This window comes from Ictalurus furcatus, chromosome 4 (genome assembly GCF_023375685.1).
Source record: "Ictalurus furcatus strain D&B chromosome 4, Billie_1.0, whole genome shotgun sequence".
In the NCBI taxonomy this organism is placed as follows: domain Eukaryota; kingdom Metazoa; phylum Chordata; class Actinopteri; order Siluriformes; family Ictaluridae; genus Ictalurus; species Ictalurus furcatus.
In genome coordinates, this window is record NC_071258.1 from 21834755 (window position 1) to 21860939 (window position 26185).

The 26185-nt window shown below is 41.7% G+C and overlaps 1 protein-coding gene across 2 annotated transcripts in view; it reads left to right on the top strand.

The window, feature by feature from the left end:
• treh (trehalase (brush-border membrane glycoprotein)) overlaps window positions 1-25887 on the top strand; it is a 53934-nt gene extending 28047 nt beyond the window's left edge. For both annotated transcript variants that reach the window (XM_053623309.1, XM_053623308.1), the window contains exons 13-15: window positions 12679-12791; window positions 14155-14208; window positions 24232-25887. In XM_053623309.1, the coding sequence (XP_053479284.1) occupies window positions 12679-12791; window positions 14155-14208; window positions 24232-24384 (320 nt within the window). In that variant the 3' untranslated portion in view covers window positions 24385-25887. The remainder of the gene's footprint in view (window positions 1-12678; window positions 12792-14154; window positions 14209-24231) is intronic.
• The last annotated feature ends 298 nt before the right edge of the window (window positions 25888-26185 follow it).

A 26185-nucleotide genomic window follows, 5' to 3' on the forward strand; every position in this document is an offset into this window, starting at 1 on the left:
TGTATAGATTTCAGACAAGAAATTCTGGATAGTACAAAGGTCGATCCTTTTAAATGCATAACGATCGCGTCTGTGTGCATGAAAATCTTTAGAACCAACTTCCTGCGTAAAGACACTTTAGCTATTCCGCCTCTTGATAATTACATCACCACTCAGAAATCTTTCTCAACACCATCCATACAATGGCTCGAATATGTTTCAAAAACGCAAAACCTACCCATTCGCCACGCGTTGAACGAAGGTGAAGTCAGGTTCGGTACTTATTACGTAGATGGTTACTGTGAGGAAGGGGAAAACCGTAAGGTTTTTGAGTTTCTTGGGTGTTTTTATCACGGCTGTGAAAAGTGTTTTCCCTCAATGACCCCGCATCCTCTTACCAAATCAAATGCAACCTTCGGAGATATCCGTCAAAAATCGATGGAGAGAATTAAGAATTTGCAAGACACTCTCAATTTGCAAGTCACTCTGATGTGGGAACACGAGTGGAATGAAATGAAGAAAAACGACAATCTCGTGCAAAATTTTCTAAAAGACTTTGACTTTCCTGAGCGTTTAAACCCTCGAGATTCTCTTTACGGCGGTCGAACAAACGCGTTAAACTTGCATTATGTAGCTCAAACCGGTGAGAGAATCGATTATTTCGACTTTACCTCGCTTTACCCATTCGTAAATAAGACAAAGACATACCCGATCGATCACCCTATCATCATTTATCGTGACTTTCAACCTCTGAAAAATTACTTCGGTATCATTAGAGCAAAGGTATTACCACCTAGGGATCTGTGGGCACCTGTTCTACCATTTCGTGTAAAAAGCAAACTCCTCTTTCCTCTATGTAGAACGTGTGCCGAACATCAGTTAAAACATTGCGATCATACGGCTCAGGAGAGAGCTCTTATCGGAACATGGGCATCTATCGAAATTGAGAAAGCCGTTGAAAAAGGTTACAAAATTCTAAAAGTGTTTGAAGTGTGGCACTTTCCTAAAAGGTCTGATAAGCTTTTTACGAGATATATTAAAATGTTCCTCAAGACCAAACAGGAAAGTTCAGGTTATCCGTCCTGGGTCGTTGATGAATCATCTAAACGTGAGTACATTCGCAAATATGAGGAGAACGAAGGGATTACGTTGGATCCGAAATTTATCACTGTTAATCCTGCCAAAAGATCCGTGGCTAAACTCGCACTAAACTCGTTGTGGGGTAAGATGTGTCAAAGACCAGACAGATCGAACACGACCTTAATTCGAGATCCTGCCGAGTTTTTACAGTTCATGTTCTCCGATATTTATAATGTGAGTCAGTTCTCTTTTTTGAATGAGGAGGTGGCGATGGTACAGTGGCGTTACGCAGACGAGAGATTGATTAAACCGCTAAACGCTAATGTATTCATCGGCATTTTCACTACAGCGTACGCAAGGCTTGAGCTGTACAATTTGATGGATCGATTGGGTCAGCGTTGTTTGTACACAGACACAGATAGCGTCATTTTTAAAAGTAAGGAAGGTGACTGGATGCCACCCTTAAGCGATTACTTGGGTGGTCTTACCAGCGAACTAGATGATGGCGATCAAATCGTGGAATTTGTAAGCGCAGGTCCTAAAACCTACGGTTACAAAACCATGAAAGGAAAAACAACCATGAAAGCTAAAGGCATTACTTTAAATTATATCAATTCTGAAATTGTCAATTTGAAATCACTAACAGAACTGGTGGACGAGCGAGTGAAAAATCCGGATCATACAGGTCATCTCGTAACCACGCATAACCAAATCGTGAGAGATAAAAAGGGGTTTCATTTGAGAAACAAATCACAGTTGAAAAGGTTCAGGGTTGTGTACGATAAGCGTGTTTTACTATCTGATTTTACAACTCTCCCTTACGGCTATTAAGACTATTCTTGTATATATGTGTATATAGTTTCTGTTGATGTGTTTTGTAAAGGAAAATATGAACGTGACTGCTTTTGACGCTAGGATGCAACTTCCCTTTTCAAAGGCTTTTACAAAATACACACACCACAGAAATCTGAGCGTCATCTACCTCGTTCAAAACTTGTTTTTTCAAGGAAAGACCAGTAGAACAATCAACCTGAACACCAACTACATGGTTCTTTTTAAAAACCCTAGAGATAAATTACAGATCAGCATACTGGCTCGTCAAATGTATCCGGGTAACAGCAAGTATTTTTTAGAATGCTTTCTCGATGCCGTCTCTAGACCTTACGGGTATTTATTTGTTGACCTGAAAGCACAAACGCCAGAAGAACTTCGTCTCCGTTCAGGGTTGTTTCCGAGGGAGAAACCGGTTGTGTATGTTCCGAAGAAGAAGAAAAAACTTTAAAGTATCGACAACAAATGTCTGAGCGATTGAAAAAAACCCTCCCGTTGCTGAATTCATTACACAGGTCTCCATCCCGAAGGAGAAAGGATATATTACGCGATGCGCCCACAGATCTCATCCTGAGCATATGTGAACTAGCTTTAAACGTGCTCAGGGGAAACATACCACTGACGACAAAACAGTATCGGGTTTTAAAAAAACAAAAAAAAAAATGGATCAAACTATTTGCTGATAAAAGAGCATCCGTTGAAAGAAAAAGGAAAGTTATTAATCAATCCGGAGGATTTCTTCTGCCTTTGCTCAGTGTAGCCATTCCTTTTATAAGCAGCTTAATCGCGTCCCGCAACAATTAACATGGAGACTGCTGAGAAAATGTATTTAGTCCCTCAACATCAGATCGATAAACTTAGAAACATCACCGCGGAGAAGGAAACCATAAGAAAGACTGTTGAAAACAACTTGGACGATGCAATACGTGGTATTTTATCAAGGACTGATCTGAATGATTACGATAAGGCGAAACTCTACGCGTCTGTGCTGCAAAATTTTTTAAACTTGGTTAAAGTAGGAGAGCAGGAAACCGCCCAATTGACCCTGTCTCTACCTAAAATATCGGAAAGCAAAACGGAAGCAGCTGTGACCGAACACCCCAAAGACGAGATCGTGCAAGAGGTCCTCGCTAACATTTCTGCTAGAAACAAAAGAAACGCTTCGTACGTTATGGAAAAACTTTTAAAAGCCGGGGCTGCGTGGAACGATAGCGGTGAATTCATTTTTAAAGGAAACACTATCAAAGGATCTCACATGGTGGATTTGCTAAAAAATCTCACGGCCCCTCATCGAGTATCCGACGAACGGAGGCCTTTAGGTTGGAAAGAGTTCTTACAGACAGTAGCCAACCTAAATATACCCTTTTCAGCAATACCTAATGGCGGTGTTCGACGCAAAATATCTGACATAAAAAGATCTAAAGATATCTCTCATCTTGTTTCCCCACCTAAAAGCAAAGACCACGATTCTGAGCCAGTTTTCAAATCCCCCGTTTTTAACCGTACTGACTGGTTTGATTTTTGAAAAGGACGAGGGACAAAGCATGTTATGTTATGTTACCCTTTATTTCAATAAAATAACTATTGTTTAACATTTTTCTTGTGAAGCATAGTCATTTAACATTCCACTACATATGCAAATGAAACATATCTAGAGAGTTAACACATTGTACACATGTAATTGAATGCTTTTTATTTACTCTAGGGTACATTTTTTTAACGAATGACACAACAGTGTTATCATTTCTAATTAAATCTTTGCTATACATAGACATAATACGGTTAAATGAATAACCTTTAGCTTTGTGACACAGAAAAAACACACAGTGTTGCCCGCAGCAAACCGACGTAAAGTTTTGAACTTGTACAGGGTTATATTTTATTTTGCAACAGTTCTTTGTCAAAAAATAATGAATCGATCGAGGAAAGAGTTCGTAGTCTGGAGGGTTTCCGTACGAGTCAAAAAATTCTCCTGTGTTTTCGTCATTAAGGCATAACGCTAGCCAGTGCTCACCCGGCATGTGTCTCGGATGTGTGTTTACGATGAATAAAGCTGGAAACATTCTCAGAGTACTTGTAGGTAGCTCGTCACAGGCCATCACGCCATGAAATATTTTATCTATTTCAGGACAACTTCTCATAACCTCCGTTAGTTCTCTGGTATCCATGAGTTACTGGTAATCGATGAGCACGTTTCTTCGATTGTTTATTTCTAGAATGCTGTCAAAACTGGCATACACTATTAGATTCACCGTGATCGGAAGTGGTTGACGAAATCTGAGTTCCAATCGCATATTGCCCGATTTTATTAATGACAAATGTTGCCCACAATCGTCATCGGGATTCATGTTGAAAGCGAATAAAGTATATCCGTTCAGGTACTCTTCTCTGTTTATCGACAGTGCCTGATCTTTCAGCTGCTTTCCTGATGCTAAAATTAGAGAATGGAATTCACGGACCACGTTACCGGACTGAAAAACAGGCTGAAACGGTTTTGCGGGATATTGCGTACCATCTACGTACAGCGCGATAAACTCTGCATCGTAATGTTTAAAATTAAAAGGGTTTTTATTGTACGACCCGCTGAAGGCGTCGTTGTCAACCATCCCAAAGATAATGGTTTTAGGTAAGGGACCGAGGAAGAGGTTCTCTTGTGAACAAATGCGGCTCCCTGCAGCTAGACTGAAGGTCTTCAAACAGACTCTTTCGATCGGATACTTGGCTGTGGCGGTGAGAAGTGCTTGTCCGTGTCCGATTTTTACAGACGGTGAGACGGTTACTTTCTTCACAAAAAGAGAAGCGTTGAGTATTTTCAGATTGAAATTTGCATTTCCTTCCTTCATCAAACAGAATTCAGCTTTGCTGCGAACCATTTTAATCCTCAAATCGATCCCGTTCAGTAAAAGTTTATCCTGAAAAAATATATCCGAGTGAATGTGTCCAATCAGGTCGAAGGTGTTGCTTTCAGCACTGAAACTGGCCCTTTTTTTGAGGCCTTCGTTTCGTCCGTCCGGGTCTGTGGCGTCCATATGCCCCGCTGTGTCTTTGTAGAATAGCCCGGTGCAAAATTGTGTTTCCAGTGTATCTTTTCCATAGTTGATAAGACTTTCAAAGGTGGCACGGTATGGGTATGTACTGCTAGATTGAGAAATAAGACGATCCCCGAGCATGACATCCACTTGTGAAAAAAGTGAGGCTACGGGGTAGTTAACGACCCCAACCTTTGCATCGTTAGCTATATTGGAACCGTCGGGGTTCACGATTTTACAGGTCAGATGTAAAAAAGTGTTGTTCAAGTCGAGGTAATCCTCCCCGTTTCCAGCCACATAGAACTCCAGGGGCCCGTTGTCCGTAAGAGCGGAAAGTGGTGGTATTTCGACATAAGTGTACTTTTCGATACTCGTTTGGGTAAAAGGTAATGTGAAAATATCCAATTCTGTCTTGGTACACTCTGAGGATAGACTGTGTAAGAACGCCATGATGTTAGAAAATGTTCAGCCGATTTCTCTTGTGAGAGATGTAAGGGTGCCTGTTGCCTCTCTGCTCGGTCTTTTTCACACTGTTCTTGATTTTAGTAACCTTACGTCTTTTATTAGGAACCACATGTTGACGCCCTGGGAGCCTTTTAGATTTTTTACGCGCAGTCAACGCAAGCCCCGATCCGTCTTGATTCTGAGCTTGTGTCTTGCTCATAATGTTGTTGAATACGTCACTTACGAACCCTTTAGCAGCTGTTTTTAAATGAGGCTTTGCAATAGCAAAACCCCTTTTGAGGAACGGAACCGCCATTCTAAAAAGACCCTTGAACAGTCCTCCTAGCCCCGACCCATACATGGTGGGGGCGCCTTGAAACCCAGGAAGACCATTTCCAGCCTGGTGGACATAATAATCCACGTAGGTCTGCGGATGAACGTAGCCCCTATCCATCATTTTACATACGGAACGAATGTTTAGCGGGTCTAAAGTGTAGTTTAGCAATAAATTTCCCGTAACTAAAAGGTATAGGCTTGTTCTGATCCGTTTTGACTTCGATTACTATATCGGTAATGTGGTTCTTGGTGAGAGGTACGTAATGCAACTTATCATAAGTAATTGTGACGACTTTGTTGTTTTTACCCGTTATATGTACGCATCTCAGTAACGGAGCAAAACTGTCACCAACTCGTTGATACTCGATAACGTCTGTATATACATACATCGTATAAAAGCCTGCGTGAATATCAGAGGGGTTAGGCGCTTCTGGTTCGCGGGCCGTTATCGGAACACCGGGGTTCATACCGAGCATATATGCTAATTTTCCATTAGCTTTGAACGCAAAATGTTTTTGGGATACGATGCGTATTTTATTTTTCATAGGGTTATAGAATAGCTCTATTCCGAGCTCCATTTTCTTTAAGTTGTTGTTGATTTCACTAACCACTTCATCGATATTTTTATAATATCCTGGAGTGATATTAAAGTTACTGTTTAGTGTTCTCTTTCCATCCGTCTGAATAATATGACACATACTGTCTTCCTCCGTTAACGAGTACCAACTCTGGATATATTGAACCTCTGCGAGCGATACTTCCCATATTCCGTTCAAATCGATTGGTTTGGCGAATTTAGTAGTGTAATGCGAGATCTTATTATTAGGGTAAATATCCAAAAACGCGTTGCTTGGAAGGGTCACAAAGAAACCGCACTCTTCCATGGTTTAATGAGTATAGTTTTCAGTTTTGTTCACGGTGATCCTTTTGTTATGTTAACTACGTCTTCGACCGGAACCCACGAATTAAATTTATCGGGCCAACCCACCCATTTCACCAGGCAGATTTTTTTCTGGTTTCGGGTCTTTTCAGACAAGATTTTCTCAATTTTAAACGTCTTGTCCTTACCGATAATGATCTTTTGTAGCTCGGGTTCATAAAATGTTCCGTCAATTTTTTCACCATCATAGTCTCGTAATTTATACACTGGGGGATCTCTCGGTATCCGTTCGGAGATTGTAAAATATTCATCCGTAAAGTTTTGCTCGTTTCCTTTCTCAAACTGTCTTTTTAAACGAGAAATTCTAACGATATCACCAACTTTAAACTTGAAATTTAGTTTCTTTAATTTAGGTGTGAACAATCCGTAGAGGGTTTTAAATACTCTGAAGGAATTGGATTCGTTGACCTCGGCAGGTTTCATTTTGATGCTGGAATGGTAATTGTGATTGTACGCTTGAATCAAATCCTGAACTATGTCGATGTATTTTCTCGTGTTAAAAGCGGTAAAATATCTCCACATCCTGGTCTTTAGCGTTCTGTTGAACCTTTCACACACCGATGCTTTTTGCCCCGTACCCGTAGCAAAGTGAATAATGTCATGTTTTTTCATTAATGTTTGAAAATTTTTGTTAAAAAACTCCTTCCCTTGATCAGTTTGTAGTTTTCTGGGGACCCTACCTTCATTTAGAATGGAATCAAAAGCTTTAGTTACTTCGATTCCGGTCTTGTTTCGTAACACACGTACCCAGGCATATTTGGATAAAATATCTATACACGTGATCATAAATTTCGCATTGTCGTTACTCTCTGACAAGTTGCTCATATCGACTAAATCAGCTTGCCATTGTTCATCGATGTTCTTCACAAAAACCTTGTTTCTTTTAAACTTTGTAGATACTGGTTTATGTAGACTGTATGCATCCTGCTCTGCTAACCAGTTTTTTATTTCAGTATCATTAGCTCTTTTACCTATTTTCTCAACAATAGCTCTTTGCAAACTCTCAACACCACCGTACGAACCAGGTTCTGACGGTGTATAATATATATTCTTCATCAATCGTTCAGTCATTTCGAGTGTCAAGGCAAGAATGATCAAATACCAGTGTAGAATAAGCATTTATCTCAGAACACGTGAGTAAGGTATTACATATTCAATCAAAGTAACATTTTCCATTCTAAACACACGCAGGTTTAGATACATGTTTAGTTTACATTCAATTGATTCAGCAATACATATAAAAAAAAAAAAAAAAAACTTGTTACACACCTATGTGTTAAGGACACACGCTATTTACGAATGTCTTCAGCATTTTTGTTTTAATCGGCTTCAGCCTTTTCTCGCAGTTAGAATAGACGTGGCTTGTTTTGAGGTTTCCCATGTATGCGATGGTTCAGCAGGTTCCAGAGATGAGTGAAAGTTCCAGTAATCTACGACGTCTTCGCACACTTGCTCGTTGAAAACGTCTTTGGTTTTCTCCTTGACCTCGTTCAGCACGGTTTTGATGTGAGGCTCGTCTCGCCATTCACACACGGTGGCTTCAGCGATGCCTTGAATTTTTTCCAGGGAAGGAGTGTGTTTGATTCCACACAGTTTCAGACCTCTTGCCAATGTGTATTTGAACCATGGTTTAAACAGTTTTTTCAGCAATCGGTAGGTGTTTAGGTGTAGATAGTACTCTTCAGGATCGAACAAACACGTGTGTTGGAGTTGACTCGGGTGATCGATCGCGCAGCCGTGACAGTTGTCCTTCAGATCTTGTTGGATAACTCTGTCCAGCAGTTCCCCCGTAACAGCACGTATGATGGTTAGAACAGTGTTGGTTATACACCCGTCGGCTTCATCGTTCGTTGTCAGATAGGTCAGATTTCTTTTTCCTAGGCTTTCACCGTCTTCAAAACCCGAACTGGTCACATCATCATCATCATCATCATCATCATCAGCAGCAGCATACAGGGTTGCATCAGAGGTGTAGAAAACGGGGTTGATTTCACAAGACATATTGCTGGTTGACGTTCAGAATACTTTGGCTCGATATGTAATCAGACTCATTTATATAGCGTGTGGGAGGAGTCTTGGGGAGGTGGAGTTTCTGATCAAGAATAGTATATTGACGATCTCAGAATAAGACTTCTTCTAGCCTTTTTTTTATTTGCATCATTTCTTTGTCTCTTCCAGTTTTTTGGAATAATTCATCGATTTGCCGGAAGTAGCGTTGCAGATCGTGCCAGCTGGTTCGGTCATACCTCACTTCACAATTCTCTTTGTTATCAGGGGCGTTGTCACCGGTTAATACAGCAGCACAGTGCAGTGAAACTTGGTTCTTGGAGAAATTTGTTGCGCTGATACAGTATTTGCATTGAAGAGACGTACTGTTCCATTTACGTCTGTACGCATCCGGGGAAAAGAAATCCATTCTAACAATGTAGTCAAAATCCTTGCACCATTTTCTGAACTTTTTCCAGTCACCTTTGTTAAAAGTTACGTTCTCTGTAGCACGGCTCCAGTGGATGTGTCCCGGGACCGAGAACTTGAAAAGCAAAACGGTTCCTTTTTCTGCATCGAAAAAAAACCCGGCTGTACATCCGTTTGACATTACCCAATATTGAATCTTTTCATGTTCTAACATTTTTTCTATTCTTCCCAAAAAAGGGTGAGCTTTTTTCGGCGCGTTAGGACAAACATCAGCCATGTTGTAAGATCGCACACGTTGTTCTAAGTACAGAGTATTATAAAGCCTAGAGGGATGCTCGACTTTTATAAGCAGGTTTGTATGCATGCGTTTGTCTGTACATGCACGTGTGTGTTTGTGTGTGTGTGTGTGTGTGTGTGTGTGTGTGTGTGTGGGTGTGTGTGTGTGATATTTTTGTTTGGATGTGGGATACACATGGCCGTACCAGGTATGGTCACGATTTGGATGTGAACCAGATTTAACAAAACTATATATATTCTTATGACCTACCACAGAGAGCTTCATATTCTATGTGAAGAGGAAAATCATGAGTATGCAATTTTTGTGTGTGTGGGGTGGGGTGCAGTGGGGTGGGGTGGGGTGGGGTTAACAAATGGCCGTACCAGGTATGGTCACGATTTGGATGTGAACCAGATTTAACAAAACTATATATATTCTTATGACCTACCACAGAGAGCTTCATATTCTATGTGAAGAGGAAAAACATGAGTATGCAACTTGTGTCTGTGTGGGGTGGGGTGGGGTGGGGGGGGGGGACACATGGTCGATGACCTACCACAGAGAGCTTCATATTCTATGTGAAGAGGAAAAACATGAGTATGCAACTTGTGTCTGTGTGGGGTGGGGTGGGGGGGGGGGGAACAAATGGTCGTACCAAGTATGGTCACGATTTGGATGTGAACCAGATTTAACAAAACTATATATATTCTTATGACCTACCACAGAGAGCTTCATATTCTATGTGAAGAGGAAAAACATGAGTATGCAACTTGTGTCTGTGTGGGGTGGGGTGGGGTGGGGTGGGGGAACAAATGGTCGTACCAGGTATGGTCACGATTTGGATGTGAACCAGATTTAACAAAACTATCCTATTTTTATGTCCTACCACAGAGAGTTTCATATTCTATGTGAAAAGATGTACCAGGTGTGCGCAACGTGTGGGGCGGAAAAACACACATGGCAGCACCATATATGGTCACGAATGGATGTGATCCAGATTTAACATAACTATTCATATTTTTATGATCATGACCTTTGATCTAGATATAGAGAGTTAGAATGTGTATCTTTTTGACCTTTGACCTATACCTGTCAAAACTACGGTTACAATATATACAATCTCTCTCTGTCATAAATTACTAAATTTTGTATGTTTTTTGTGCAATAAATGTTACTAATATTATAATTACACCTCAGAGAAGATTAAAAAATATCACGGCCCCTTTAAAGAACCCCGTGATGTCATCTCAGTGAATCGAATCTTAATTTAAAATCTAAATTTAAATAAAATAAGAAATCTTTGGTAAAACCAGAAAAAGGGATTAATTTTATTGTATTCCCAGGGGGATGGTAACACCACTGTAATGGTACAGTTTGTGCCCAGACACATGGCTTCACCATATGATGATTCAGAGACCTCTCACAGGTGCTGAACCAAACTGCTAGTCATTCATACGGTAATGAAAAAGACCAGGCCCAGATTAAGAATTCAGAGGCCCCTGGGCACAATCTCTTGTAGCGATAGATGCTATTTACACTAAGTGAAAATAGCATAATTTTCTTATTTACACTAAGTGAAAATAAATAGCGATATATTCTTTTTACACTATATTAAAGTAGCAGTTCTTTACAATAAATACAAATAGTTGTTAGATGCTATTTGTACTGAAAATTGTGTCAGATACTATTTGCATCTCAGTATTGTTGTACATTGAAACAGGATGCAGTAATAACATAGAGTGTAAATGACTATATATATTAGAATTATTAAATGGATGCCACCCTACTGGGACAATAAAGCACTCCCTGCAACTACAACTAACTGATAAACACTTTATTATTAAACAGTCATTAGGCACTTTATTTCCACTTTTCAAATATTTTCTTCATTTTTATCGAAAATAAATTCCATTCTGATCTGATATGTGATGGGAAAAGAGTGAGTTTTGCAAAAGGCGGATTCAAACTCGAGTTGAACGTGTCAAAATTATATCTGTTGATATTTCTGTTGAATAAATGGTTGAACAAACTAATTTTCCTTGTAGTTTTGTTCAAGTATATCAACTTTATGAATAGGCACTGTTTCAAAAATGATCAAATGTTTACTTGTCCAAATATGTCAAAAACAGCAACAATTTCTTGTTGTACTTATTTTTTCACATGACTGCAAATATATAACAGACACCTGTGCTTCCCCTATTTTAATAAGGGGAATACTGGGGTACATGGAATTTTAACATATGGTTTTTCAATAATCAGTGAGGAGAAGCAAAATGGATTAGCACACAGAAAGAGAGAGAGAACTGTAACTAAAATATTTAACTCATTAAAATTAATGTCTAACTTCAGTCAGAGCAGATTATGGAAGAATGGCAGTATATTGGCAATGGTAGGTGCTACTCACATTTTTAAAATAATAAACATATACTGTATATGTCTTGTAAAATATGCTGTATAGTAAAAATTATCCAAATTTGGTGCTACAAGTATTTAAATTCTTCCTTTTGGAATATTTAGCCTTGTCCTCTCAAATTTATAGTAATCTGCATAACATACAAACCTACTTTTGCAAACTAGTCCTAGAATTTTATTTTCAAAATACTTAGTAGATCATTTTGTTGAGATTTCTAAACAATATGGCCACTACATATCAATACATTTTTGCAGGTCAAAACAACTGTAACTCATGATTCCCTGGACAGAATCAGGTGAAACTTGAAAGTCACATTCAAGACTAGATTCTGAGGCTGTAAAATCTGAGACATGGTAATCCATAGAGAGCAGGGTTAAGTTCAAATAGCTGTTTCTTTGAAACCATAAATTTGTTTGAGCATTGTTATGCTAACCTGAATGTGTATTTTTTATGATAACTGGGTTACTTAAAAAACATTAGCCAATCAGCTTTCAGCAGGCATTTCACAAGATTACCATTAAGCTAATTTCACAACACTTTGGAAGTAGGTGTTTTATGTCATTTGGTGACAACTGGCCACTGGGGCTGCTATTTGCTAACAGTGCTTAGACCCTGCAGATTCATTTTTATATTGGTATACAGTACATTCCTGACTATTTATTCATTCACTGTCTCCATACATGTTCAGTTCAATTCAGGAATAACCTTTCACTAGTATAAAAGGTCAAGATGATAAAAAAGGAAACAAATAACTTATAAGTTATATGACAACAGGGATGTGCAGTGCAACAAATTAATAGGCTATACAGTCAGATTGATATACATGTAGCCCCAGGCTTGGGGGAAAAAGCCAAGCAAATTTGAGGATTACCTTTTAGGACATTTGGTATGTAACTCGATATTTAAAGTTACCATCTTGTATTGTCTTTCTCAGGTCTGTCAGAGCTTGACTCAGTAGATGCCAAAGATCTTGCCTTTGATTTGGCCCAACAGTGGATTCAAACAAACTGGCTGGCTTATGTTAAATATGATGCCATGTTTGAAAAGGTGCATTTCCTGTTGTTTTTCCTAAGTATTTCAGTGATATAAATATATAGATTACACTGTCGCTGATTACATATTGATTAAATATTGGAGTAGAAATTAAGCCCTTCAGCTTTAATTTGAGGGTATGTACATCCAAATTGGGTGGACAGTGTAGGACACTTTTTATATGTCCCCCTTTTAAAGGATAATTTCCTTTCCTTACACTTCAGGAAAGCAGATGAAAGGTCTAGAATTGATTTCAAGTGTGACATTTGCATTTCTAATCTGTTGCGCTCAATATGAAGTCTAAAGAGCTGTCACTGCCAATGAAGCAAGCCAATAGGCTGAAAAATCAAAGGAAACCACTCAGAGAGATTAAGTGTGGTTAAATCAACTACTTGGTACATTCTTAAAAAAGAAAGAATGCACTGGTGAGCTCAGGAACACCAAAAGCCCAGAACATCATAGAAAACAAGTGTGATGGATGACAGAAGAATTATTTCCCTGATGAAGAAAAACCCCTTCACATCTGTTGGCCAGAGGGATCCAGTGAGTAGGTATATCTGTGTCAAAGTCAATAATAAAGAGAATACTTCAGGGTAAACACAAAGGGTTAACCACAAGATGTAAACCATTGGTAAGCCTCAAAAACAGTTAGTCAAAAAAAGCATGTACTTTTCTGGAACAACATCCTAAGGCCAAATTATCATGATCCAAAGTATACCAGTTCAACTTATGGGCATGTATGTCTGCCAATGGAACTGGTTCTCTAGTGTTTATTTATGAGTTCACTGCTGACAAAGGCAGCAGGATTAAAATGTATAGGGCTATATTTCCTGCTCAGATTCAACCAAATGCTTCAAAACTCATTGGATGGTGCTTCACAGTGCAGATAGACAATGATCTGCAGTGTACTTGAAGGCAACCCAAGGCCAAAAAGTGTAATGTTCCGCAATGGTCAAGACAATCACCTAACCTAAATCCAACTGAGAATGCATTTCTATTGCTAAAGGAAAAACACCCCAAGAACAAGCAGGAACTGGAGACAGCTGCAGTAAAGGCCTGGAAAAGCATCACCGGGGAAGAAACCCAGCATCTGGTGATGTCTATGGGTTCCAGACTTCCAGGCAATCACTGACTGCAAAGGATTTGCAACCAAGTATTTTAAAAAAGGGGGGGAGGGGTTGTCATATATAAAAAGTGCTTTTATTCATAAACATCGGATGTGGGTATCCTCAATTTAAAGCTGCAAGTCTGCTCTGTGAGCTCATATATATTTTTAAATTTCAAATACTATGTACACAGCTGGAAAAAACAGTACCTTTTTCAATGTCCATATATATGTATAAGTATATATAAAAGTATATATTTATGTCTGTTGCAGTATGATGTCAGTGGAGATAACAAACCTGGAGGAGGTGGTGAATATGAAGTTCAGGTGATGCTGTAATCCTGTTTACATGTACCAATTTCTACCTCTCTTTCTATGGTGGTGATTAACGTAATCCTTTAAGGAAATACTTGAAGTGTGCTTTTCAGACTGATGAAATGTTGCACCTCTTTAACAATGTATTACAATATTACATTATTATTACATTACAATATATTACAATATATACAATGTATTACAATATTAAACAATATTACATTATTACATTACACTAATATTATATATATATATATATATATATATATATATATATATATATAGTACTGCTTGAAAGTTTGTGAACCATGCAGAATTTTCTGTTTATCTGCTTCAATACGACCTGAAACATTATCAGATTTTCACACCTAAAAGTCCTAAAAGTAGATCGAGAAAACCCAAAATACTTTGTCATTTATTTATTGAGGAAAATGATCCAATATTACATTTACATTTATTCATTTAGCAGACACTTTTATCCAAAGCGACTTACAAATGAGAAAATACAAGCAAAGCGATATATCAAGCAGAGAACAATACAAGTAGTGGTACTATACAAGATCCATTAATTGAGAGATTCTGCAGTCCGGATTGAGGTTGGAAGTTCATTCCACCACTGAGGAACAGTTAGTTTGAAGGTTCTGGAAAAGGACCTTGAGCCACGCTGAGTAAGAACTACTAAGCGTCGGTCGCTAATCGATCGCAGATTGCGTGAGGGAACGTAAGCCTTCAGGAGAGAGTTGAGGTAAGAGGGAGCTGTTCCAGACAAGGTCTTGTAGGTGAGCATCAAGGCCTTGAATTTGATGCGGGCAGCTACAGGAAGCCAGTGGAGGGAGATGAGGAGGGGTGTGATATGGGTTCTCTTGGGCTGGTTGAAGATGAGGCATGCTGCAGCATTCTGAATCATCTGAAGGGGTTTGATGGAGCTGGTTGGGAGGTCCAAAAGTAGTGAGTTGCAGTAGTCCAGTTTCGAGATAACAAGAGCCTGGACTATTATCTGTGTAGCCTGTTCGGTGAGGTAGGGTCTGATTTTCTTAATGTTGTACAGGATGAACCTACAGGACCGTGCAGTTGTTGAGATGTGGTCTGTAAAGGTCAAGCTGTCATCAAGAATCACCCCAAGGTTCCTGGCTGTCCTGGTTGGCTTGAGTGTGGTTGAGCTGAGCTGTACAGTGAGGTTGTGGTTGATCGAGGGGCAGGCTGGGATGACGAGAAGCTCAGATTTTGCCAGGTTGAGCTTAAGATGGTGTTCCCTCATCCAGACCGAGATGTCCGACAGGCAAGCAGAGATACGTGCAGAGACGGATGGATCGTCAGGCTGGAAGGACAAATAGAGCTGGGTGTCGTCAGCATAGCAATGATATGAGAAGCCATGAGACTCAATCACCTGCCCTAGAGATGTAGTGTAGATAGAAAAGAGTAGTGGACCCAGAACTGACCCCTGTGGAATGCCAGTTGCGAGTTGCTGAGTTTCAGAAATACCTCCCCTCCATGATACCTTGAAGGATATGTCAGAGAGGTAGGATTCCACCCAGGCTGGAGAGGGTTGACAGGAAGATCTGATGGATCACAGTGTCAAAAGCAGCAGAGAGGTCAAGTAGGATGAGGACAGATGATCTAGAGGTTGCTCTTGCTAGTCATAAGGCTTCAGTGACGGAAAGCAGAGCAGTCTCTGTGCAGTGATTGCTCTTGAAGCCAGACTGCTTGGTGTACAGGAGGTTGTTCTGTGTGAAAAAATTGGAGAGTTGATTAAAAATGTCTCTTTCAAGAATTTTAGAAAGAAAAGGGAGGAGGGAAACAGGCCTGTAGTTGTCCACTACATCAGGGTTAAGTGATGGTTTTTTAAGCAGTAGGGTAACCTGGGCCTACTTAAATGAGGTAGGGTATGTGCCAGTAGAGAGGGATGTGTTAAAGATGTGTGTGAGTGCAGGTAATAGTGTGGGAGAGATGGACTGAAGAAGTTGTGTGTGTGGGCTGCAGGCCTGCCATCACAGTACCCCCATCAGCTCTGAGCCTACTGCTGGTGAGAGTTGACATTCCTCCTCCTCGATGGCCCACTTTATGGTGAGGGCTTCTCATTCCATGGCGGCATACTTCTGCTTGGGAGGGGTGAGCGTTCTGCTGATGTAGAGGACTGTGTGCTTCCTCTTCTTCCCTGTCGAAGGTCTGGGACAGGACGGCCCCCCAGCCCTGTCTCGGATGTATTAGCATGGGCGACAAAGGGAAAAGGAGCAGTTGGGGTTTCCTGAGAATAGGTGAGCTGTTCTACTTGAGGGCCTGAAATGCCCGCCCTGCTTCCTTGGTCCATTGCACCCAGTCCGGTTGGCCCTTCTTCATAAGATCTGAGTGGGGGAGGGCTAGAGTGGAGAAGTTAGGGACGAATCTCCTATAGTACCCCGCCAGCCCCAAAAAGGCACATACCTGTTTTTTTTTATGTGGGCCAGGGATACCCTTTCACCGCCTTCAGCTTCTTCACCTGTGGCATCAGCAGGCCACGGCTAATGCTGTACCCCAGGTACTGAACTTCTGTCAGCCCCAGATGGCACTTCTTTGGGTTAGCCATTCACCCGGACTTCCGGAGGCCCCCGAGTACCTCCCTGAGATGGTAGAGGTGGTTGGCCCAGGTGGAAGGTGTATAGGCTGAAAGGGAGAACCAAGTACTGCTAGTGGCCACTGGAAATGCTGAAGGCAGTCTTGGGCCTTGCTTCTTAGGCCAGGATGACTTGCCCTCCCCAAGCACTCTACCAGGTTGTCGACTCTGGGAAGGAGGTAGCTGTCAAACTATGAAGGGCCGCTGACTGACCCATCACTCCTGGCAGAGTTTTTATCTCATGCTGGACCAGGTGGGTCAGGTCTGGGGAGGATGAGAAAATGTCAGCGAACTGGTCAACCAGCTCCATCAGCTCCTGATGCTGTGTGGGCATGAGGTCTTCTCTTTGATGGACCAAGGTATGCTCATCGGACCCTGAGGGAATAGTAGAGAAGGCAGAAAGCACTGGGGCAGGCTGGACCCATCTCTTCAGTAGGTTAATGTGGTATATTCACTGTGGCCCACCCTCTCGAGAACTGTGAAGGGGCCATGCCAACGGGCCAGGAATTTACAAGAGGCATTTGGGAGTAGTAAGAGCACCTGTTCACCTGGATGGAATTCTCTGGGCTGGGCTGCATGGTTATAGGCCTGTTGTAATTCTTGTTGTGCCGCCTCCATATGCTCGCTGATGATTGGGGCGACTCGGTCGAGCCGCTCCTGCATCTCTTGTACATATTCCACCAGTGAGCAGAATGGAGAGGGTTTCTCTTCTTAAACTCTGCAGGCCACATCCAGCATTAACAGAGGTCACCATCCGAAGAGAAACTCAAATGGGGTGAACCCCTTAGATTCTTGGGTCATCTCTCAGATGGTGAAGAGGATATAGGGAAGGAATAGGTCCCAGTTTTGGCCCTAATCATCCACCACTCATCGGAGCATCTGCTTGAGGGTCTGATTGAACCACTCCACCAAGCCATCTGTCTGTGGGTGGTAGACAGAGGTCCGGAGGCATTTCACCTGCAACAGCCGACACAGATCACCCATGAGCTTAGAGGTGAAAGGCGTACCTTGCTCTGTTAAGATGCCCATGGGGATCCCCATGCGGCTGAACAGGAGCACCAGTTCTGTGATGATGTTTTGGGAGGTGGCCTTCCACAGCAGGACTGCCTCGGGGTACTTGGTGGCGTAGTTCAGGATGACCAGGATGTATTCATGACCCCGGGCAGACTTCAGGAGCGGCCCTACCAGATCCATGACTATCCTCACGAAGGGGAAGTCAATGATAGCGAGATGGATGAGGGGTGCGGGAGGTGGCTTTCAGGGCTCTATATGCTGGCACTGAGGGCACTGATGGCAGAAGACCCAGACATTGGCATCCATCCTGGGCCAGAGGAACCTATCACGCAGCTTTGCCAGGGTGTTGCGGATGCTGAGGTGGCCACCAAGTGGGTGGCTGTGGGCCATGTGCATCAGGGGCCGGGTTTTGTGTTGCGACATGACCAGGAGATCGCAGGGTTGGCCCTGGCTTTCTGTTCTGAATTACAGGAGGCCATTGGAAACCAGGAAATAGGTCGCAGGGAGAGGCTGTTCTGGATGCTGGTCAATGCCGTCAATCAGATGCACCTGGCCCCAGCAGTGCCTCAGCCATTCATCCTCCTTCTGCTTGCACCCTATATTCCCTTCCCGAGCGACCTTGTGAAACACAGAGGAGACTGAGTTAGGGTGTGTGTGTGTCTCATACAGCGGCGTCCCCATCATCCTGGGCCATGTAGGCTGGCCGAACCCGGTCTTTGATGTTGGGTGACTTCTTTCCATGCCGGCAGTGGTGGTGTCGGGAACCCTGGCCAGTCATGCCCGAGCAACAGTGGGATTGGGAGCTTGAGGATCAGTCCAACAAGGATTGACCACTTGCCGGCTGGGGAGGAGGACAGGACCTCAGCAACGAGGACCTTTCAGACATCTCCATGGACACAGGAGATGGGGAGGACTTTGGTGGGTTTGGGCCTCTAATTGAGGGTAGTCGGGTGGTCCAAGGTTACCGTACATCCGGAATCCAGGAGAGCGGCGACTGGTTGGCTGTTCACTTTGACGGCCGGTTTGGGGTTTTGCCCCAGCGGAGCCCCAGATTGGTATCCCTCTGCTCGCCCCTGCCAATGCTCAGGGTGGCTAGGGTGCATTCGAGGGCTTCCACCATCTCTTCCGGGGTGCAGGTGCTTCTCATCCCCACCATTTTGTGTTCTTCACGTGACAGAGCCCTTAGGAAGTGGTCCATCACAATCCCTTCGGCCACTTCGGTGGCGGTGTGCCAGTACGGCTGGAGACACCTCCCATTGATTCAGAGCAGGGAGTTCATCTGAGGCCGAGCAGTGGCTCCTAGCCGGTGGGACCAGCTGTGGAACTCTGCCACTGCATTGAAGGGGGATAGGCCTCAGTGGCCCAAAATTTCAGCTTTCAACGATGGGTAGTGGGAATTTTGGTAGGGTGGAAGGGCATGGTAGGTGGAGGAAAGGAGTGAGGATGTCCATCCAGCGCTCTTCTTCCCATTGTTTGCACCGGATAACCCACTTGTAGGTTAGGAGGAAGACCTCTAACTCATCTTCACTGGTGAGCTTCATCAGGATACTTGGCGCTTCTCAGCAGGGGTTTGTGAGAGGGACTGATGTGGAGGAGCAGGGTTTCCTCTTCAGCTCCAGCAGTTCTTGGGTGGCAGCGTGTAGGCTCTGAGCCAGTTCCTGGGTCACTGCCTGCAGCTGGATGTTTGTCTCCAGCAGGTGTTTTACCATGGGGTCCATGATGGTTGTGGATTGGATCTGTGTTCTAATATGCCCACATTCTCCACCAGTGTAGCTTTAGGCTGCAACAGGCAGAACATAGACACACTGAAGATGGTGGTAGTGGAAAAGTGCTCTTTTATTCATGCTCAGGTGAATGGCTGGAGGTGTAGAGGAGAGTGGAGTGGCAGTAGGGATCGCGGTGGAGCAGCAGTGAGGTGTGACCCAGGGGGCATGGAGCAGGCCGAGGGTGCCAGCAGAAGGTGCAGTACAGCTGGGGAGCTTCTTCTCTGTTGTCCTTGCCGGCTTCTGGCAGGCAGAGAGACAAAACACGTTATTGAACATGTGATTGGAGAACACACTCACCCCTCTGTGCCTGCTGCTCCCTCTTATAGCTACCTCTCTCCTGCATGACGGTGAGAAGAAGCCATTCCACTCATCAGCTGCCAACCATGTGTGTTTCTGCCACTCCACTTTGCATCCATGTGCTGTCCAAAACAAACGGGTTGCTGAAGTGCCACTGTCACCTGGCCGGCGGTTGCTTGAGGAGCGTGGTGTGTGTGCGGTGACTTCCTGTGAGTGCAGGCCACAGGCCCGCTATCACAGATGGCATCAGCAACTCTTTTTCTGAGGCCCTCTGAAATCTCCTTTGTTTATGATATGATACACTTCCACAGACGTGTTGTGAAAACTTTGATAGATCAATGTTCTTTAAATAAAATGGGGTGCTTACTTACACCTTCACACCGGCCATCCCATTGACTGAAAATACCTGTCTCTAATTTCAGCTTCAAATTAACTGCTAATCTTAGAGGTTAACATACTTTTGCTACTCACAGATATGTAATATTGGATAATTTCCCTCACCAAATAAATGAGCAAGTATAATATCTTTGTCTCATTAGTTGAATTGGATTCTCTTTGTCTACGTTTAGGACTTGTGTGAAAAACTGATGATGTCTTAGGTCATATTTATACAGATACATTAAAAAATTCAAAAAGGGTTCACAAACTTTCAAACACCACTTTCTCTCTCTCTCTCTGTATATATATATATATATATATATATATATATATATATATATATATATATATATATATACACACACACACACACATGTATATATACAGTAGCAAGAAAAAGTATGTGACCCTTTTGGAATTTCATGGTTTTCTTCATAAATTTGTCATAAAATGTGATCTGCTGTGATCTGAATATGATGTGCCTAAAATAATAACACAAAATAAATTCTGATCCCCCATGTCTTTATTGAACACACTCATTCAACATTCAAAATGGCAGTGGAAAAAGTAAGTGAACCCTTAGAATTAATAAATGGTTGACCCCCCCCCTGGCAGCAATAACCTCAACCAGGCGCTTCCTGTAGCTGTGGATCAGACCTGCACATCATTCAGGAGGAATTTTAGCCCATTCTTCCTGGCAGAACTGCTTTAGCTCTGTCATATTCTTTGAACATTTCATGTGTATGGCTCTCTTCAAGTCATTCCATAGCATCTCTATTGGGTTGAGGTCTGGGCTCTGACTTGGCCCCTCCAAAGGGCGGATTTTGTTTTTCTGAAGCCATTCTGTCGTGGACTTGCTCCGTTGTTTTGGGTTGCTGTCCTGTTGCATCACCCAACTTCTACACAGTTTCAGCTGACGTACAGACATTCTCACATTATCCTGAAGAATTGTCTGATATACTTGGGAATTCATCTTCAGCTCAATGATTGCAAGCTGGCCAGGCCCTGATGCAGCAAAGCAGGCCCAAATCATGATGTTTCCTCCACCATACTTTACAGTTGGGATGATGTTTTCATGATGATATGCTGTGCCCTTTCTATGCCAGATGTAGTGCTGTGTGGATTTTCCAAATAGTTCAATCTTAGTTTCATCAGTCCACAAAACATTTTGCCAATATCGCTGTGGAGTTTCAATGTGATCTTTTGCAAACTTCAGGCGTACAGAAATATTCTTTTTAGTAAGCAGTGGCTTCCTTTGTGGTGTCCTGCCGTAGATACCCCTCTTGTTCAATGTTTTACGTATTGTAGACTCATGAACAGAGATGTTAGCCAGTTCCAATGATGCCTTCAAATCTTTGGCTGTAATTGTGGGTTGTTTCTTTACTGCATTGATGAGTCTTCGTTGTGCTCTTGGTGTCATTTTGACTGGGTGCCCACTTCTTGGTAGAGTAGTAACAGTCCCAAAGTGTCTCCATTTGTAAAATGTTTGCCTAACTGTTTCTAAAGTCTTTGAAATCACTTTGTAACCCTTGCCAGCTTTATGTAAATCAACAATTCTTCATCGTAGATCTTCTGAAAGCTCTTTTTGGCGAGGCATGGCTCACATAAGTGTGTGCTTCTTGTGCAGAGCAAACTCCAAAAGTTTGAGGGGTTTTTATCAGTCAAAGTAGCTGTAGTCCACACCTCCAAACTCATTTTCTTAATGAGAGTCCAGGTGTGCTAAAACCTGACTCCAATTAGCTTTTTTCAGGTCATTACCTCAAGGGTTCACATACTTTTTCCACAAGCACTATGAGGTTTTTTTGGTTGTTCTCAATAAAGACATGAAAGATCAGAATTTTTTGTGTTATTTTTTTAGACACATTATATTTGTCAATACCCTTGACTTAGATGAAGATCAGATCAAATTTTATGACAAATTTATGCAGAAAACCATGAAATTCCAAAAGTTTCACATACTTTTTCTTGCCACTGTATATGTAACAATAGGCAATACTAAAAATATATCTCACCCATAATGAAGAAGTGATAAAATATACAAATTGTCCAGGACAACAGGGTGATGAGATGTGCACAGCTCAGTTACCGTAAGGAGGAATGTTAGGAAGGGCCTTTGTAAATACCCGAAAGAAAAACATGAAGATGATATCCAGTGGCTGAAAGTGGGTTTTAAGGGGATTCCAGAGTGAGAAAAGTTGATCCTAATGGTATTTAAAAATGGGAAAAGTAGGATTTAAGGGAAATCAAAAAAGGCATTTTTAAAGCATATTGGGATTCCAAAAGAATGAGATAATTGGGCATAACCTAAAGATAAAACTGTATAAATAGGGCATTGAGTCTGTGCTTACACTCAGATCACTTTGGGACATCTCACTGATTGGATCTCATGTTTTTTGAACAATAAACTGGATTTTTGCTTCTCTCATCCAACGTGTTCTATATTTTTACTTTCAATTGTGCTTTTGAGTATGATCACCTATGGAAAACGGTAATTAGCACCACTAGTTGTTTTTGACATGACAGTCTTAAGGACTGTTCCACAGGTGCATGTGCAATAATTGTTTATGGTTCATTGAACAAGCATGAAAAGCATTTGTTTAAACCCTTTCCAATAAAGATCTGTAAAGCTTATTTGGATTTTACAAAATGATCTTTAAAATACAGTCTCCTGAAAAAGGGAAGTTTCTTTTTTTCTTGAGTACTATGAAAAAGTATTTGCCCCATCCTGATTTCTTCTGGTTTTGTGTATATCTCATACTAAATTGTTTCAGAAATTAAAACAAAATCTAAGATAAAACAAAGGCAACCTGAGTAAACACAAAATACAGTTTTTAAATAAATTTTATTTATTGAAGCAAAAAGTTATCCAATAACAGCTGGGCCTGTATGAAAATGTATTTGCCCCCGTAGTTACTAATTCCCCAAACCTTTGAAACTGCATTCATAATCGGGTTCAGCTTGACTAGATGCAACCAGGCCTGACTACTACAAACCCTGTTCAATCAAATCAACACTTATAACTTTTTCAACAGCATGAAGTTGGTTAAAAGATCTTACCCAGTAACAAATGCCAAAGTTGAAAGAAATTCCAGAAATGATGAGGAAGAAGATTAAAATACATCAGTTTGGGAAGGGTTACAAAGCTATTGCAAAGGCTCTGGGACTTCAAAGGACAACAGTGAGAGCCATTATCTCCAGAGGGAAAACCTCAGCACAGTAGTGAACCTTCCCAGAGCTGCCGAACTTCCAGAATTCAGCAACTATTCATCCAGCAAGTCACAAAAGAGCCAAGGACAACATCAAAGGACCGACAGACCTCTCTCGCATCAATAAAAGTCACTGTTCATGACTCCACTATCAGAAAGCCACTGGGCAAAAATGGCATTCATGGAAGATTGGCAAGGCAAAAACCAGTGCTAACCCAGAGGAACATTAAGGCTCGTCTGAATTTTGCCAAAACACACCGTGATGATCCTCAAACCTTTTGGGAAGATGTTCTTTGGACTGATGAGTTTAAAGTGGAACATTTTGGAGGACAAGGGTCCCGTTACATCTGACATGAACCAAACACAGAATTCCACAAAAAGAACATTATACCCACGGTCAAGCATGGTGGTAGAAATGTGATCATGTGGGGATGCTTTGCTGCTTCAGGGCCTGGGCAACTTTCAATAATTGAGGGAAACATGAATTCTGATCTCTACCAGAAAATCCTAAAGGACAATGGCCTTTATGCAGAAAACCAAATTCCAAAAGGTTCACATACTTTTTCTTGCCACTGTCTTTATATATATATATATATATATATATATATATATATATATATATATATATATATATATATATACACACACACACACACACACACACCATATATGTATTATTATTATTGTTATAACAGTCACCAGAGCACTGAATGTGCATCTAGAATGATGCTGTCAATGATGCTGAATAATTCTACCTGAGTCATTTTTGTACTTGCTTTTGCAGCTGGGATTTGGATGGACCAATGGTGTTGCTCTACAGCTGCTGGACCAGTATGGGAATAAGCTGAGCTCTGCGGGAAGTGTCCTAGGGTCTGGTCTTCAGATTGGACTAATTTACACAATTGCAAATGTCATATTTTACCATGCACCATTCTGATAGTTATATGTGGCAAAAGGACTTCTTGTATATTTGAATTTTAGAATTCCATTGTAGTCAGTATGCTTGTTTATTCTGCTTGTTTTGAATAGTCATTACAATACCTATATTGCGCTATAGGACTGTATGACTATAAACAGTTATGACTACAAATACAGAGATCACAATAAGTAAAAATCAATGTAGATTTTAGCACCATTCAGTTGTATGGCTTGTCAATGTGTCTTAAATTGTAATTTAAAAAAATATATTATATGTACAGTACATGATTGTGTATACATAAACAACATAGTTGTAGAGCTATATAAGTAAACATTTCCTTAGTTTTTAATCAACAAAAGCATTCAATAAAAGTAAGAAATAATTAAGAGCAAATTATGATCATAGTTCCTCATTAATTCTTTCAGGAAGCAGAACATGATGGGAATCAGCAAACAGGACAGCATAGACAAAACAGAGTAACAATGCAAACTTGAAACCAGAACAGCAATCGCACATCAACGGCTTAATTAGTTCATATGCAAATACAAACTAAGCGCTATGCAATGCGCAGTGAGTGAGAGTCCATTTAAAAGTGTGCGTGTAATTTGGAACAGGTGAAAGTATTCAGAAGTCTGGGGATTGAGAACATATTAGCAGTTATGAGTTCTGGGAAGCATAATCCAGTGTGGCCATGTCTGTAGGCTGCAGTGTGTTCTGGAAAACTGAGTTCAAGGAAGAAACTGACCTGACAATGACCCTACTGACCCCCAACGCCCCCCCAAAAAAAGGGCTCCTATATCTCCTTCTGGGCCTTCCCCATGTTTGTGGACCTGGACAGTGAGGGTGATTGGCATGGAACACCTAGCACAGGTTGGGGTCAAGGATGTCATGTGCCAGTACCCAGCATTGTTCTTCTGGACCATAACCCTCCTAGTTGATAAGATATTCCAACTTGCCATTTCTGTGATGAGAGTTGAGAATTGTTTTTACTAAGTATGCTGGCTGGCCTTCAATGTCGAGGGAAAGTGGAGGGGTGGCCAAAGGAGTGTTAGTGGCTAGGGTGCAGATGGGTTTCAGGTGGGAAACATAGAATGAGGGAGCAGTGCAGCAGTGTCATTGTAGGTTCAGTTTATATGTGACATAATTTATTTGTTTTAGGATTTTGAATGGGCCGATATACCTGGGATTTCTTGCAAGCTTGTAGATGATGGAAATCTTTGGTGGCCCGCCAGACTCTGTCCCCGGCTTGCTTGTGGGGTTCTCTCCTCAGTGCCTGTCAGCATTTTCTTCATTAGATTTGGCCACTTGTTCCAGGTGCTGATGAGTACTTTCCCACATCTGTTCACTTCTCCAAAACCACTGATGAATTGGTCGGGTTAGCATTCCACGCACACTGGAATGAGGTGTGCTGGGTGGCTGAGTGTCACAAGGAGTTTTGGGAATACTTGGCCCATGGCAGAAACTGGGCCCAATTCTCCTGGTTTTTGGATTAGAAGGTTCTTAAAAAGTGGCCGATCTCCTGGTTGGCCCTCCCCACCTGTCTGTTTGTCTGCAGGTGTTGTCCAAAGGAAAAACTGACAGTTACTCCCAGCTTGTCTGTGAAACTATCCCAATCTCGAGGGGTTGAACTGACATTGTCCCCCAGAATCCCAATATACATGAATACTTGTTTAAAGAGGAGTTCAGCTTTGATGAAGGCAGTGGGTAAGATGTCCAGTGGAATGAGGTGGAGCGACTTTGGTTCAGACATTTAGCAGTTTTGAAGTATTCAAGATTTGTATGGGCTGTGAAAATGGTGAGAGGATAAGTGGCCTCCTCC